This window comes from Eurypyga helias, unplaced genomic scaffold (assembly GCF_000690775.1).
Source record: "Eurypyga helias isolate BGI_N326 unplaced genomic scaffold, ASM69077v1 scaffold17733, whole genome shotgun sequence".
Taxonomy (NCBI): Eukaryota; Metazoa; Chordata; class Aves; order Eurypygiformes; family Eurypygidae; genus Eurypyga; species Eurypyga helias.
In genome coordinates this window covers 21404-36258 of record NW_010240749.1, presented here as the reverse complement: position 1 = coordinate 36258, position 14855 = coordinate 21404, and the positions used below count along the sequence as shown (strand labels likewise).

Below are 14855 nucleotides of genomic sequence, written 5' to 3'. Positions count from 1 at the left end.
GAAGCCCAAGATGCACACCGGCAGAAGCCAGGCCATCACGCTGGAGGAAGTATCACGTCGCACATTCATCGTTCCTGCATGCCTCAAAGCAGCTGTTCTGTCAGGCACAGTGCCAGGCTACACAGAGCTCCGCCTGACCTGGTGTGGCACTTAGGATCTCTCTCAGTACCAAGAAAATCCACTGGTATAAAATCCAGATGACTTCAAAGCATTTCTAAGAATGCAGAAGCACCCTGTGCTAGGAAATCACAACTTCGGTCCCCGAGTTCCTGCATCATGTACAGACCCTTAAAACTTTTCACTCTGTTGTCTTCAAGTCTAACCTTAACTGTTCAGTGTTATGGCATCCCCTGCATTGAAACTATTTTTTTCTTAAAGCCAACTATTTTGTGTTGGCCGTTTAAACAGAACAAAGGCCACTTCAGAGAACGTTAAGTAAGTTTGAACTGTGGGTTTTTTGGAAGCATGATACCTTTTTTTTTTGGCAACTCCATGGCCTAACACTGGGGGAAGAGCAGCACAGAATGTTAAAACACCAGAAAGACTCCAAACCACAGTGTGTTGTTTGAACAGAATTAAATCTTACCGTCACAATAAAACTTGATTACACATCAAAAAACACGTGCAACCTCCTGGCTGTTCTTTACTCGTCACTGCTCAGGGTCCAATGACGTAATTCATGAAGCAGAATATTTGAAAAAGCTCAATAGTTTCCTTCCCTTCTCAGTAAAGAAATATTTCTATCCTCCCACTGCAGTTACCAGTCTAAATTCTGCCTTTACTTTGTGGCAGCCTCTGTGACAGAGCTTATCGGCTGCAGAAGAGTACAAGACCAAAGAGGCTCTTGGCCATGCCAAGCCATCTTGAAATACCAGGGCAATCAGACACCCGCTGCAGCGAACAGAGAAAGTAATTTTGAGTCCTTGGGGGCTGCAAAGAACTATCATATTCGTTGTCATTCCCTACAGTCTTTTCCACTTGTTTTCACAGCTGCCTTTGTGTTCCAGGTCTGAAGTTTCCTAAATTTGGATTTTCAGGTTCAAGTCCAGAAGATCTTTCCTGGATTTAGCACTATGGGAGAGCTAAATGGTGGTGTACAGCAGTCTGCCTGGTCATTTCTATCTATTTCTACATAAGTGAATTACTCATTTAACCAAACGTAGTGTTTTCCATGAGAATTGGCATATACTTTTCCAAGAGGGCATAAATCCTAGAAGAGTGGGGGAGTACAGTGAAGTGTGACAGTGTGTGGAAGAAAATAAAGGTATACAGAAAGAAACAGCTTATGATGTACCAAGTTGCCCAATTTCTTTCCTTCTTTTAAGTAGAGGCACTAATTAGAATATTAAAGAGGCAGTAGTAGAAGATGCAAGCCATGAACAAGTACAGAAACTAGTAACAGATTAGTAATATGAATTTACTCACCTATGAAATCTATGCTGAAAAAGCAATGATAATGGGACCTTTGATTTCAGAATTAGACTATTAAGCAAATTAGCAGGGACTGAAGCAGCAACCATGTACATTTTCCAGAACTCAGCTAGCAAAAGCCAGTTCACTACTGCAGAAACCAACCAAAAAGCCAACCAACCCCAAACTGCTTTTCACCCATTTCTCCTGCTAAGGCTTCACCCGAACACATAGCTATTCAGGATCTTCACACACATAACAGCACTTGCTCCAGGTTAAAGTAAATAAGTGATTTCATTCTGATAAATGTTGATTTGAGAGAATTCCTAGCTGAGAAGCCTTGAGCAACATTGGCAGGTGTTTCAATAGTGGCCTCTCAGAACTCCAGAGCATTGGGAGAAATGGCTGTAGACCCAAATCTCCCCTTTTCACACTGCTATGGCTCCAGTATACCACCATAATATAAAGATCTCTCCCTTCACAGCACCCTCACATCTATCATAACATGTGTCAACTGTGACAAGTTCTCCACAAGCAATACTAATTATCTAATTACTGACCTGTTTTTGAGCAACTATTTGCTAAGTTTAACTTTTTAGGAAGATTTGAGGACATCAAAACGTTTGCAATAAAGCTTAGAACAAAAATCCTTAAAAGCACCTGTTTTCAACAACGGTCTTTCATAAACTGACTTAGAAGTGAATTTGAAATCACAGAAAAGTATTTTTGGAAACAATAACGAGCCATCAAAATACATGAAAAAGAGGTCTTGCTGAACTTCCCCTTATCACAGCCCTGATCTGCACTGAGCTATACGCAGATATAGGACACATCCACATCTCCTTGTACGACACTTCAAAACAAGTCTTCTGTAGTATTGGCTTATAATATTTTGCAGAGCAGTAATTTTGTTTCAGATAGAGAGAAGTGTTTAAGACCACAATCTAAGTTTCAAAGCATATACATTTGCTGGGATGTGGGGCATGGGGAGAAGGAAGGCTATGAAGAAACATACGACTTCTAACAATGGAATGGATAAGAAAGCTGTCATTCTTAAAAAAAAAAAACACCACAAACATTTCTTAAATACTTAATTCAAGTTTTCCTTCAAATGTGTTCAGTACTTGCCTCGGTTTTGAACAGATGTTTTCATTAAAGTTTAGCATGTTTGGAAACATGTATTTCCAAACTATACTTTGTGCCTCTGATTAAATACACAATGGTATCTTTATAGGAAGATTCTACTGAAACAGCTGGAAAAACCCTGTCAGGCCTTGACACTGCAGAATGAACTTTGTTGCATAAACTACTCAGCTTATCACTAAAACATTTCAAAATAGGTCTTGCAGGAAAGAAGTGATCAAGACTGGCTGAATACTAGTTTCATGTCCTCTTCAATTCAGGAAGAAATATGAAAAAAAGCAGCTAAAAAGCCTTCTGTAGACATGGGGTTATATCAGGTCTGCTCCATACACACTATTATAGGGATTATTTAGAGGGTGTAACATCTGAACAACAGAAATAAATCTGCCAAAATCTCAAATACTGCATCTCCCCTCTACAGTTCGTAGAAGGCAAGCACCAAGCCTAGCCAAGAACAGACCAGGTTTTAGATTTTTTACCTTCTGTGTAAATAGACACTTGCATTAGACCACATGGGCAGTTGAAAAGCAAATCCACTAATATTTCTGGAGTAGGTTAGTTTGCTAATCTCAGCAGTGATTAACATAGAAACAAGTAAAATATAGTTAGCTAACTAGTAAGCCTGCATCTTAACCGAAACTCAGAACACAGTCTAGTCCTATCTAGAACAGAATAGGATACCAACCTTGTTGAGGAAGCAAGTCAGTCTGTATGGCTTTGCCACCCAACTATCTACCCCACAGCTTGACCAAAAAAACCCAAGTAAATTTTAAAACATTTTTCTTTAGAAACAAGTAAGTTGTCTTACAAAGGTAAGAAAAGGAGAGATGCCATTATACAGACTTATTAACTAAGCAAAGTGAACATGAACTAGCTAACTGAATGAATGCCCCATAGCAGACAGCTCAGTTCCAGTATCTTGCTAGTATTTTTCCCCACACATTTCTATGTAAAGTCTACTAATACATGGGTATCACAGATTAGACATTTTAGCCAGAGTCCCATTCCCTTTTCTTTTGCACACTGCATTACATGCAGGTACACTGGTGTAGAACTTGCCTTGCCTCACATTTTTATTGCTATGTCTGCAAACTCTCCTCCCCACCACTCGAGAGCTACTCCAACAAACCTCCCAAGTCTGAGAGGCAGTAGGGTTACATTCATACAAGCCTGAAGTATTTTCTGTCCATGATGTAAGTCTCAGTTTTACTTCTACCAACACTGAAGGAACATTTTCAGTTTGAAACTGTAGCAGTTGCCTCTGTAGACACAGAACCTTTGAAAAGTGAGCTGTGTATATGCATTTGTATTACATGCGAAGAATAGGCATGAACTGCAGTTACTAGCTTTTAAATCAGCACCTTTACTTTCACACAACAGAAGCAGAATTCTGAATAACTGGAGTAAAACACCTTTCCATTGAGGTGCACCATCTGCAGTTGCAGCATTAGAACACTATTTCTATTTCTGACTGCTTGTCAGTCGTTTCTCTAGGTAACTGATTTACACAGGGGTTTGCTTGCTCTTACTTAGCTTTACAGAATTAGTCAGACTGTAAGAGAACACTTAACCAAACAGATTGGCACCAAGACGACTTAAAAATCATTACACGCTGTTTTCCAGGAACAGAGTGGCCTAACTTTTTTCCTACCCTCTATACCCCTGCTTCCCCACAGCTTCCTTGCATTTAAAGAACAAGCCTTTTTTCTTTAAATTCTTTAACCTCTGCTTCAATCATCTTTCCAGAGCTCTTTGTACATTATATCAAGTAGACCAGACTTCAAGAACTGGGCCAAAAGTAAGTAGTAAGTTGCCACAGGGTATAGCACTGGCAAGTGTAAGCAGCTTGCTGTACTCCTGAAATCGATAAATCAGCACTAAAATACAAGCAACTAACTACAAATTAGTTCAGTTTATCTAGAAGTAGCTTTTTTGCATCAGCTCCCTTCACACAGAGGAAAGCAAAATCTCACCCGTGTCATTTTAAAAAAGTCTAATGACGGTCTGTTCCATCGTACATCCTCCTCCCGTCTGCGCTTTAGCCGGCTTTTCTTTTCATTCAGAACGCAAGGCTGAGAGCGGCATCTCAACAAGCCCTGACGCCGGCTGAGCTCGGGTGTGGAGGTGGGAGTGCTGTTGGCTGAAGGCAAGAGGTTTCCCGTCTCGGTGATATGCTCCTGGGAGAGGGAGAGGCGGCGCCTTGGGTTAAAGTCACAAGGGCCTCCAGAATTCCAGCGGGTACTCGAGCTTGTGCTTCCCTCGCTACTGTCCACAAACCCGCTGCTGGCAGAGGAAGGTCTGGGTACTGGTGACGTGTTGAAGCTGGTGATCGTGAAGATGTTATTTAGTGACAGTACGTTTTGTGGCAGACTGATGCTTGTGCTTCTCTGTAAGGTTGCACTTCCATGACTGTTGCAGCGTTGCAAGGTAGCGCTGCCACCACTATTACACCGTCTTTTTGACACAGGAGTCCAAACCTTTGAATTGCCAGGCTTCCACGGTGACCGACAGCGAGCCAGCTCATCTGGCTCAGAGAGGGACCGACAATGGCGTTTTGTTGGCGGTGCCAACGGCTGACTCGAGTTTTCGTTAAGGTTTAATTCACTTATCCATCCTGACACCATAGACGTACTGGAAGATTCCTGTTGCCACTGCAGACTACCATTACTGGCAGTGCCGGTGCTGAATGGGCACACTGGGAAAGGGTAAGCTGAATTCCTTGTTGTGTCAGTCTGAATAGGGCAACCCCCATTTAAAGCTTTCCAAGGGCTGTCTTCTGAAAACACAAGAAAGATACAGGTGAAAGATGCAAAGGGAAGAGACAATTTGTTGTAAACCTAATTTAATGTAAAACCATGAATCAAACTGAAGCTCAGGAAGATGAGCCACAAATACCCAGTTCTTAATCAAAATTTCATGCTATGGTTATTCATTTTCTTTCAAAGTAGAAAATTCATAAAACCCCATGAAGACCAAAGTATTTCAGGAGTCAATCCTGGCATTCCAGTATATAGAAACCTTGTTAAATGCTTCTTCCTGTATACTAGAAGAATACAGCGCTGTGTTTCTTAGCGAGCAACAGGGACTGCTTCCTTATCTGCTTTCTAGTGCGTAGCACATACTACAATTAAAACCTCTAACAGTGAGCAGCCTAAGGTACAACCAACCAAAATGGATTAACAAGTAATGTGAGAACCCACAAGGGATAGTTTTTAAATGAGAGCAGGACAATCAATTCATAGACTGCTGTCCTTCATTTGGCTGCTATGCTTTTCTATTAAGAATACCTTACTACAGAAAAGTTTCAGAGAAATGGGCGTTCACATTGTGGTGTGAAAAGCTTTCCTTTTAAAATTAGAAACAGTATAAAGTTTAATCAGACTGTGGATTGTTTCCTTTTTCACTCATATTGTAGGGAAAAAAAATCTTAATTCAATGCATAAAATAAAGTGATTATCCTTCAAGAACCTCCTGCAAGTTTTACTGTGAATACAGACATAACCCATAGTGCACAACTTCTCATCTGAAGTGGCAATGCTGGGTTAAAAGCAGTCTGCCAGCGAAGCCTCTCACTCTTTTGTAAAGCATTTCTTTGAGAACATTCTGCACATGTTACAGCTGTTCCTCCACATTATACAATGAAGTGTAAGAAGAACTACAGACTTTGGATTTGCAAATTGAAAAGCAGCAAAACTGTTGGCCAGTTAACAGTGCTTCATGCTTGGTTAGAAAATTTGCTAATTTAAACCAATTAGCCAAGTAAGTCTCACCAACCCAGCTTTAAAAGAAAGAATATATTTTTCCCTATGACTACTTTAGAAACCTAGATAAAGCCTAAACATTAAATACTTGTATATTCTTAAAGTTGGCTGTCTAAACTACATTTTAGAGTAATCAACAGATAAAAGATTTGCTGAGTAGCTTTAAAAGTTTCAAACCCAAATAGTTGTACATGTTCCATGCCCAAAGTATGTCATGGATTATCCTGTTTATTTGAATCTTATTTAAAGAACACCCTATTGTCTCAAAATCATTTAAGTGTGCAGACAGCTGGCCTATTCAAACAACATGTTTTATTAGAATTCCTCTGTCCTTCCTCCTCCATTCTTTCAGATGGGTACAACCACATACTGTGCTTTGCCTTCAGCATGTAAGCTCTTCAAGGCAGGAACCATCCATAATTCAATGCAAGTAAAATAACCAACACAATGGGATTCAGATAATGTTTGAAACTCCTAGCATCTACTGTAGGACAGTTTCCTAGCTTGGCCTGGCCTGATTTTTAAAAATCCTTAGGAAGTTTTCTCCTAGGCTGGGAGGTTGGTTTAAACTTTACTGTAAAAAAAAGTCAAGAGCCGTACATATGTTCTAATTGTTTACACAGTAATGGTATTTAAGATAAAAATACCATTTCCCTTTGAAACCTCATACAAACCAAGCTTCACATTATATGGGGAATCCCACTGAGCAAATAAAACCCCTCCATGCTTAAAAACACGACAGAACATGCAAAGTTTCAAGTCCATCCCTTAATGAAGTTTATATATCAATAATTGCCTTATTTTTGCCAGATACAATTTACTCTTATTCTTCTAGGGCCAAGTATATAATACTTGTATGAAGGCACTGGACTTCAACTTATGGTTTGCATCAAACTGGGTATTCTAAGTGGCAAAGCATGTAAGAACTTTCAGCCAGCAGAAGAACCTGCAGGGATGTTTAGCATGAAAAACAGTACTGCTGTGCTTCTGCACGCCATAGCAGATATCACACCAAAAAAAGTGTTACAGGGGCTTTTACTATGCAAAGCAGATCACAAGTACAAAACTAACAACCAGCTATTCCCAGTATTGTTCAAAGACCAGCTTAAACCAGCAGGCTCTACAACAGCATGCTCCATCCCCCTCACCTTATTTACAAAAGAAAGGCTGCTTGCTATACCAATTACCTCAGTAGAGCACAGCTAAGGTTTCTGAAGAACTTACCGTTGATTTCGAAAGGGAACAAGCTGCCACTTTTGTTCAGCTTCTCAGATGAGTACTGAAATTAATCAGAAAAGAGTTTCAACTGTGTGAAAGAACATACACCTCAAGGAAACGGCATGCAGTTTTCAGTTTCCCTATATGTGCACTTAACAGAGCCTTCAGAAGGACAGGGTTTGCCGGGCATCTTGAAGAAATTCCTGAACAGCTGATCTTTCTAAAGAAAAAGCCTCTGGCATCTAACTATTTGTAATGTTTTCTGATATGCTGCTAAGCATCACTCTTTCAGGAGTTGGAACGTCACCCCATGTGAATAAAACTGCAAAATTAAGAGTGATAATTCACCCATAATGAAAAAGCTTTGATCCAATTCTTATTTCAGTGGAGAGGAAATTAAAATCTGACAATTAAGTTTCCATTTTCAATTTTTAGGGTAAAAAAACAAACACTCCACTTTAAGAAACAGGAATAGCTTTATCCAAATTAAATACACTCTTAAGGATCCCCATAATGAATAGGGCTGAGATCAGGCTTTACTAGTACCTTACATTTTCTTAAGAATCAACAGAGCAGGTTTGTTATTTCTTAAAGTACAAAAGCCATCAAAAATATCTTTCCTATCCAAAAATCATCTATTGCAGACTGACAGTTTTTGTAATCAGTTTATTGGTGACAATTCACTACTTGGAAACAAAGTAGAAGCCATGCTTTAAACATAATTCGTGTGTAAAGGGCTTCAGAATTTACGATTAAGCTTCATCAGTAGCATCTGCACAGCAAGACAAATTTCTCTACAGAATGTTTTCCATTTTCTTAACTAATTTTACTTTGAAAAATATTACTACAAAGACTTTCTTAAAGGGTCTAGATTTATCAGACAAAGAATAGTTTGCTATCCAGCCTTCTATAGAGGAGTTATAAATAAATGGCTTAAGGCTCCATCAGAGCCCAGAGACCATTATTTATTCCCCCATCACCACCTCAGGATGGAGAGGAAGATTGCTTTAAAAAGCAAGCGACACTTTATGTGAACATTGTTTTTTGTGTATAGCAAAAGAAGATAGCATTGTACATACACTTCCTTTCCAGATACAAAGTCAATTTTAAAACAAACATCCTTGGGCTACAAAGCTTTTTTCTTGCTGTGTGTAGCAATAGACAGAGTGCTAGTGACAACTTCATGTCCTTAAGCCCCATACAAGATACAAACACTGAGCTGTGGTAATATTCCCTTGGTGTTATTGTTTAAGAAGTAGGAAATAGTGGAACAGATGAAAGGATAGGACAGCAATCAGATTTTTAATCTTATTTTTTAATCAATGTCTGCATGAGACAAGCCATTTGATTTTTCTTTTACATTTGCATCTGTAGATGCATTTATAAGTTGTTTTTAAGGAAGGCGACTTAAAGTAAACAGCAGAACTTCAAGTCTGAATCACTGTCAGATTTGCAGTTCATTAACCCTATTCAAACCATCTGAAGTCTGCAACTTGACAACAGGAGCAGTCACTTTCACTAGTTTGATTTTCATAACTGTAGTAGCCAGTTGTATAGCACACACATTTAAAAACTACTATCAGTCTTTTACTCTGAACAGCTACTAAGGTACAATATGAACACAAGAGCACATTAAGGTAACAATAATAGTTAGGTTTCAGCTGTCCCTGAAAGAGAAAATCAAATTAGACTTAAAGATTTTTTCAGCAAATTGCTCCCTCTCCAGTTTTCCCCATATGAAAGACAATACTGACCTATTCAACTATCAGATAATAACAAAGGAAAATACGTTTTTGGAACAAAATTCCATGTCAAAAAGTCTTAAAGCAAACATATCCTGAACCACAAGGAAAAGGGGAATAAGAATGATTCAATCATAACATAATGATCAGGGATGTTTAAAAGACCTCACACAGGCTAAGGTCTTGCTGAGAAGGAACAGAACCTCAAGAACAATCCCATGTGGCAATTATTAGATTGATATTTAGTTTTTACAAGTAGTTTTCAGCCAAATGCCTCTTAACAAGGTCCTCTTCATGAATGCCTGACTTAATTACCTGCACTTTAACCACCTTAAAAAGCATGGTCCATCAAGTAGGGACTAAACTACTACATCTGACAGCTGCAAAGCACTGAAAGCATTTTTCAAAGGGGGGCATGGAAAAAGTGGGATCACATACACGGAGTATCTGTACTACAGAGAACGACTGCAATGTTCTCTAACTCAGACAGCAACCCAGCCCTTATAGCTATTTCTGATCAGCTTGTAGTGAAGTCAGTGCTCAGTTCTATGAGAAAGCAGACAGACAACTACAACTTGTTTTCCTAAGGAATCATTTATACAGAATTGTGTTAAATTACTCAAAAGACGCAATTCTTTTGAGACTGAGACCAAAAACCCTTATTAATAATGTCACACGTGACATTAAAAAGGGACAGTAAGCTGCACCATTTCCAGTAAAAGCTCAAGGCACTGAGGTAAGGGATGACAGAGGAGAGTAAGTAAAGAATCTCCTTTTAATATATACTTGGCTTTCTGTAACTGAAACTAAAAATACTTGGAAACACTATCTGGTAGCATATTTTAATGATGTTGGGAAGCCCAAACTTGAGCTGACTATCAGGCTGTAAATTGTTTATAGGAGAGAGGATCTTTTCATCTATACAGCACATGGCAGAATTCCCACTAACGATTATTGTTATTACTGTAAAAGGGCACTGAACCAGTTTATCAGCTCTCCTGGGTTGGCTATACTCTGCCCACCCACCCCCACCCCCCTCGCACCTTCATTCCCCTTGTGCTAGGATCTGCCTGAAGTTTCCTGAATTAAGAGCTCTTATAATCATGCTCAAGAAGAGACTGCAATTGCCAAGAACACTGACAGGGAAGTCTGTCAGTGGGGGGAAAAGCCACAATAAGGAAAACAAAAAAGTAAAACTAGAAGTTTCACTTCAGGTTGGAATTGTCTGCTTCATTCATGACAGTGGGTCTGCTTTGAAAGTCTTGTTCAGAAGTAAAACTTTTGTGCATTTGGAGAAACTATTCTCAAAAGGAAGGGAGTTGCATGGTATGACATTTAGGACAGCACTGCAAGTTGAAATTGGTTTACCAAGTCTTAGCAGCTGTTCTTCCGTTAAAATATTCACTTAAGATGACACCTAGTCTTGAACTAGGTAAATGGAGAGGCACACAAGTGAGACTGACAATGAATTATAATTTACATCACTAATTTAATAAGTGTTCTTTTCTAGCAAAACCCCAACTGTAACAAAAATAGTTCCAGCTACATACGCTCCAATCTACTACAGTAAGAACTTCACCACCTGTGCTATCCTCCTCATTATTCTCCGAAAGACTTCTTGATCCTAATCATTTTAAAACTAACTTCCTTAGTTTCAAGACCTTTTCTCCAATTTCCAAGTATATTTGATTTCCTCCAATTTATCAGCATTCTTTCCAAACCACAGGAAAGCCAGCATTTATTATTCAAGTACAGATTTAACTACCACCATACAGGTATGACTTTCATTGTTTGAACAGGCCATGCTATGCCTCCATGTCAACTAAATACCCTCCAAATATGACTAGATAGGAAGTAGTGAGAAGCATCTGACCTTTTCTCAGAAGATGAAATAGTCAAGTCACATCTCAGACACAGCCCTCAAGTCTTTTGGCTAGTGGCATTCCACCCAAGGAAGTCAGACTATTTCTAAGTCTTTCAACACAAGTCAGCTTCATAAAAACTTAAAATAATGAAACCCCGTATGTACGTAAGGGATTTATGGCAGAGCTTCTTCCTTCCACGAACACCTGTCTGCAGATGCTGACATTTCCTTCTTAATACCACACCTTAAAGTCTTACAACCCACACTTACTTCAAACACCAATACTAGCTTCTACATGAATACCAAAAAAGTACAAGCTTAGCCAAGACACACAGAAAAACCCTCAAGACTTTAAGTTTCAAAAGATCTATGTTCAAGGAAACAAAGACCAAGTATTTGATTTAATGACACTATCAGCTCATGAAAGTCATAACATTTGCAGACCATCTCACTGTTGTCAGGTGGAGTCAAGCAACCAGGGATACAATTCTACCTTGTGAGCTACCGCGCTCAACTGAGATAAATAAAAGCTTAGAACAACCTTCCTGCTTCTATAGCACAAAACCAAACCGTTTGAGTTTTTTTCCTGAAGGCAGGTGCAGCACAAATAACTGAGCATGCACTAGCAAAATAAGTTACACCAGCTTGGAAAATTAGCATGTCACTTCACAAGTAGCAACAGAAGCTACAGCCAGTATTTTACAACCCACTCAGGCAACAGGTGAAGTACTTGGTCATCATAGAGGTTACACAAATGAAAAACCCTATTATGTCCTATCCATGTTTTTTTTTTTAATGCCCAGCTTGGTTAGCTGGAAGATAAAGGGCTTTGAAAGAACTATTCTTTGTTATAGCTCTCATTTATGAGTTGTTTTACAGAACAGCTTTTCCACAGCTATTCTACCTACTTGTGCTAAGACAAGCGCTTGCACCAACACATTGTGGAAGGGATCATGACACTGATAAGGGTTAACATTATCCCGTGCAAAAAAGGTTAGTCTCAATGAGCTCACATGGTCCCACAGAACTTTGTGCCAGCACAAGTAATGAAAGGTGTGGCCAGCCCACTTCAGAATTGCTCTAAGTTGTTGCTGCTGTAAGAAGAAACTACAGCATACACCTGAATGACTTACAAGACCCCCACTAGCAGTCTTACTGAAATTAAAATTTGACTAGTGTAGAAGTGTACCTTCTATTATCTTAGGTTCACATTTTAGTTAAAGCCATCACTTGCTCACATAAATTTTTCAGTAGGGAGCAACCTAGTTGCACACTTTTATTCACACTTGCTTCTGAATTTCCACACTTCACTTCATGATTTCTACGCTTTCCCAAGCTGCCATTGTGTACAGACAAAACCTGTCCCTGGCCTCAGAACTCATTTTCACCAAGAACTAAAGCATCTACAAAACCAATCACTTGATAGATTAAAGAGGGGAGAAAAGCAGACAGAGAGGTGTGGATGAAGCCACTGATGAGATGATAGCTGCCATTTTCCATTCCACTCCATTCTTTTCCCTGCTTTACCTTAATACAGATAAGGCCAGGAATAAAAACCAAGCAACCCACAATGCATTACAGCATGCCAGCACAATCCTGTGTAGACTCCACACAGTATTAAAGCAGTAATACATCCTTCTCTCCTCTTACAAGTCTCTGGTGCAAAACTTAGGAGTGACTATCCATAAAAAGACAGCTCAGTTTGCAAATTTATGCAAACCTGCCTCAAAACCTAGAAATTACACATTTAGGCAAGCACTGCTACTGGTTACAGGTCATCATTAGCTCACACCTAGGGACAGTGTTTAGTACATCATGAGTTTGCCTGTTAGTAAATGTCCCTACACATCACATATCCCAAGTGCTTCATCGAGCTAGCTGAGACAAATGCAAGATCAGTAAGCACTTTTAAGACTTAGCATCATTCCAAGACCTTATATATGCCTTTCATAGCACATATTTAATGTGAAGATAGTAAAAACATGGGAGTTACTAGGAGAACCCTAAATGGACCTGTTACAGTTTTTAAACCATTTGATTCAAGTCTAATAGTAGACACCCTTATTAGACAGAGCATCATGCACTTCATGTATGAGAATTATAGGTGTTTGTGCACAAACTCCACCACATTCAGGGTATGCTTCACCTGGCTTGTGGATTAAAAATAAGAAAGCAGTTAAGCCTCCTATGTACCACAGAGGCAGAATCTTACTTTTAAAGTAATTGAACATGCTGCAGGTACAATGATTGTACTATTTACTATTAAAAAAATTAACAGAACTAGAGTTGAACTATACTTTTGACATTCAGTCAAACTAATTTTTTGGTGTCCCATTGGTCCCAAAAAAGTCTGATCCGCATACAGGTGCCACCACAAAGCCAGTGAAACCAAGCTAGTGCATTACATGTAGAATATGGTCTCGGGGTTCTCAGATGGGGACCCAAAATTGATGGGAGATTATTTGTATTAACACCGAGTACAGATAACACCTCACTTTCACAAGTGAGATGTGAAGAGAATAGATTCCTTAGTGTTTGTATAGCATGCTTGAACCTCACCAGATCCACAGATTAAACCAGAAGAAAGTAACCCAGTAAATACTACACTTTTCAGAGCACCAGGCATCTGACAATGATAAAGCAAGGATCTACTAGCATCAACAAGTCTGGTAGTCAGTAACCTGACTTGCAGTTCAACTATATTTACCTGATGACCTGTTCTGCTTCTGCCCAGTGCTGCTGGTTACCTACACAGTGGTCACTTATTGTAAGTAAATACTGTCACCAAATACCAAGCACTTGGCTACATGAAGAAAAACTTCACATACCACAGGAAGTTTTGTTAGGGAGAAAGGAAACCTTAGAAGTTTTGATAATTCTTTTCAGTTGTTAGAACACCCGGTTTTGTGAGGAGAACAGGATTTTGTTAACTATTTAAAATTAATCTGCAAGGTTAGAAAGATCATTAAACTAAGAAAGCATCATTTCAAAAAGGACCAAGCACTGAAGTATCATATTTTCCCCTTACAACTCTCATCCACCTTGCAAACCAGTCCCAACTTAAGAGGCTGAATTCTGCCTGATCTACATGCTTGAATTTGTTACGTAGTTTTGCATTACTTTTAATCTACTTTGCATTTCACATTTACATGCTATTTTGTTAGATCCTTACCAGATTAATATTGTATGTTTTACATGTCAGATCATCCAAGCTCTGGTTCTGCAGCTTTTCTGTTATTAGTGTTACCATGGTAGTTGTTCCTTTTCCACTGCTCACACTGAAGTGTTGGAGGCTCTTCGGTCTCTTGTTTCAATACTCGTGAGCCATTTCTGTTTTGTTTTAAAGTCTTGAGATTTATGCTTCCATCATATTTCCAATGTTTATTTCCAAATGTTGTCAGTGTATCATGTCTTATTTTCTGTAAAACTGAGACAGAGAAAGAAAGAAGTCAGAAAAATTCTTGTGTAAATCATAGTGTCATAACAACAGGACTCATGTTCAGACCATTTGTTTGGGCAAGTATACCACTCTGACCAGTGCTATTGCCCAGCATTTCAAATTACAATGCCTGCATTCACAAGAGAACACTCCTACTGAGATTTCATTGATCACAACTTCAGAAGGGAAGCAATACTCATACACAGTAAAACCCAGGAAATTATTTTCCTGTTTCCTACTACTAAACTGATCCTACCTCAAATTTTTATCCAAGGGAG

At 39.1% G+C, this 14855-nt stretch overlaps 1 protein-coding gene across 1 annotated transcript; it reads right to left on the bottom strand.

The window, feature by feature from the left end:
• Positions 1 to 4526: 4526 nt before the first annotated feature.
• FAM53A (family with sequence similarity 53, member A) lies at positions 4527 to 14574 on the bottom strand (the record flags this gene model as incomplete). Its single annotated transcript, XM_010148554.1, has 3 exons — positions 14311 to 14574; positions 7539 to 7593; positions 4527 to 5329 (listed from the first exon to the last, which is right to left on the bottom strand). Coding segments are annotated over exons 1-3 (936 nt in total), but the record flags the coding sequence as incomplete, so codon positions are not given.
• Between the last annotated feature and the right edge of the window lie 281 nt (positions 14575 to 14855).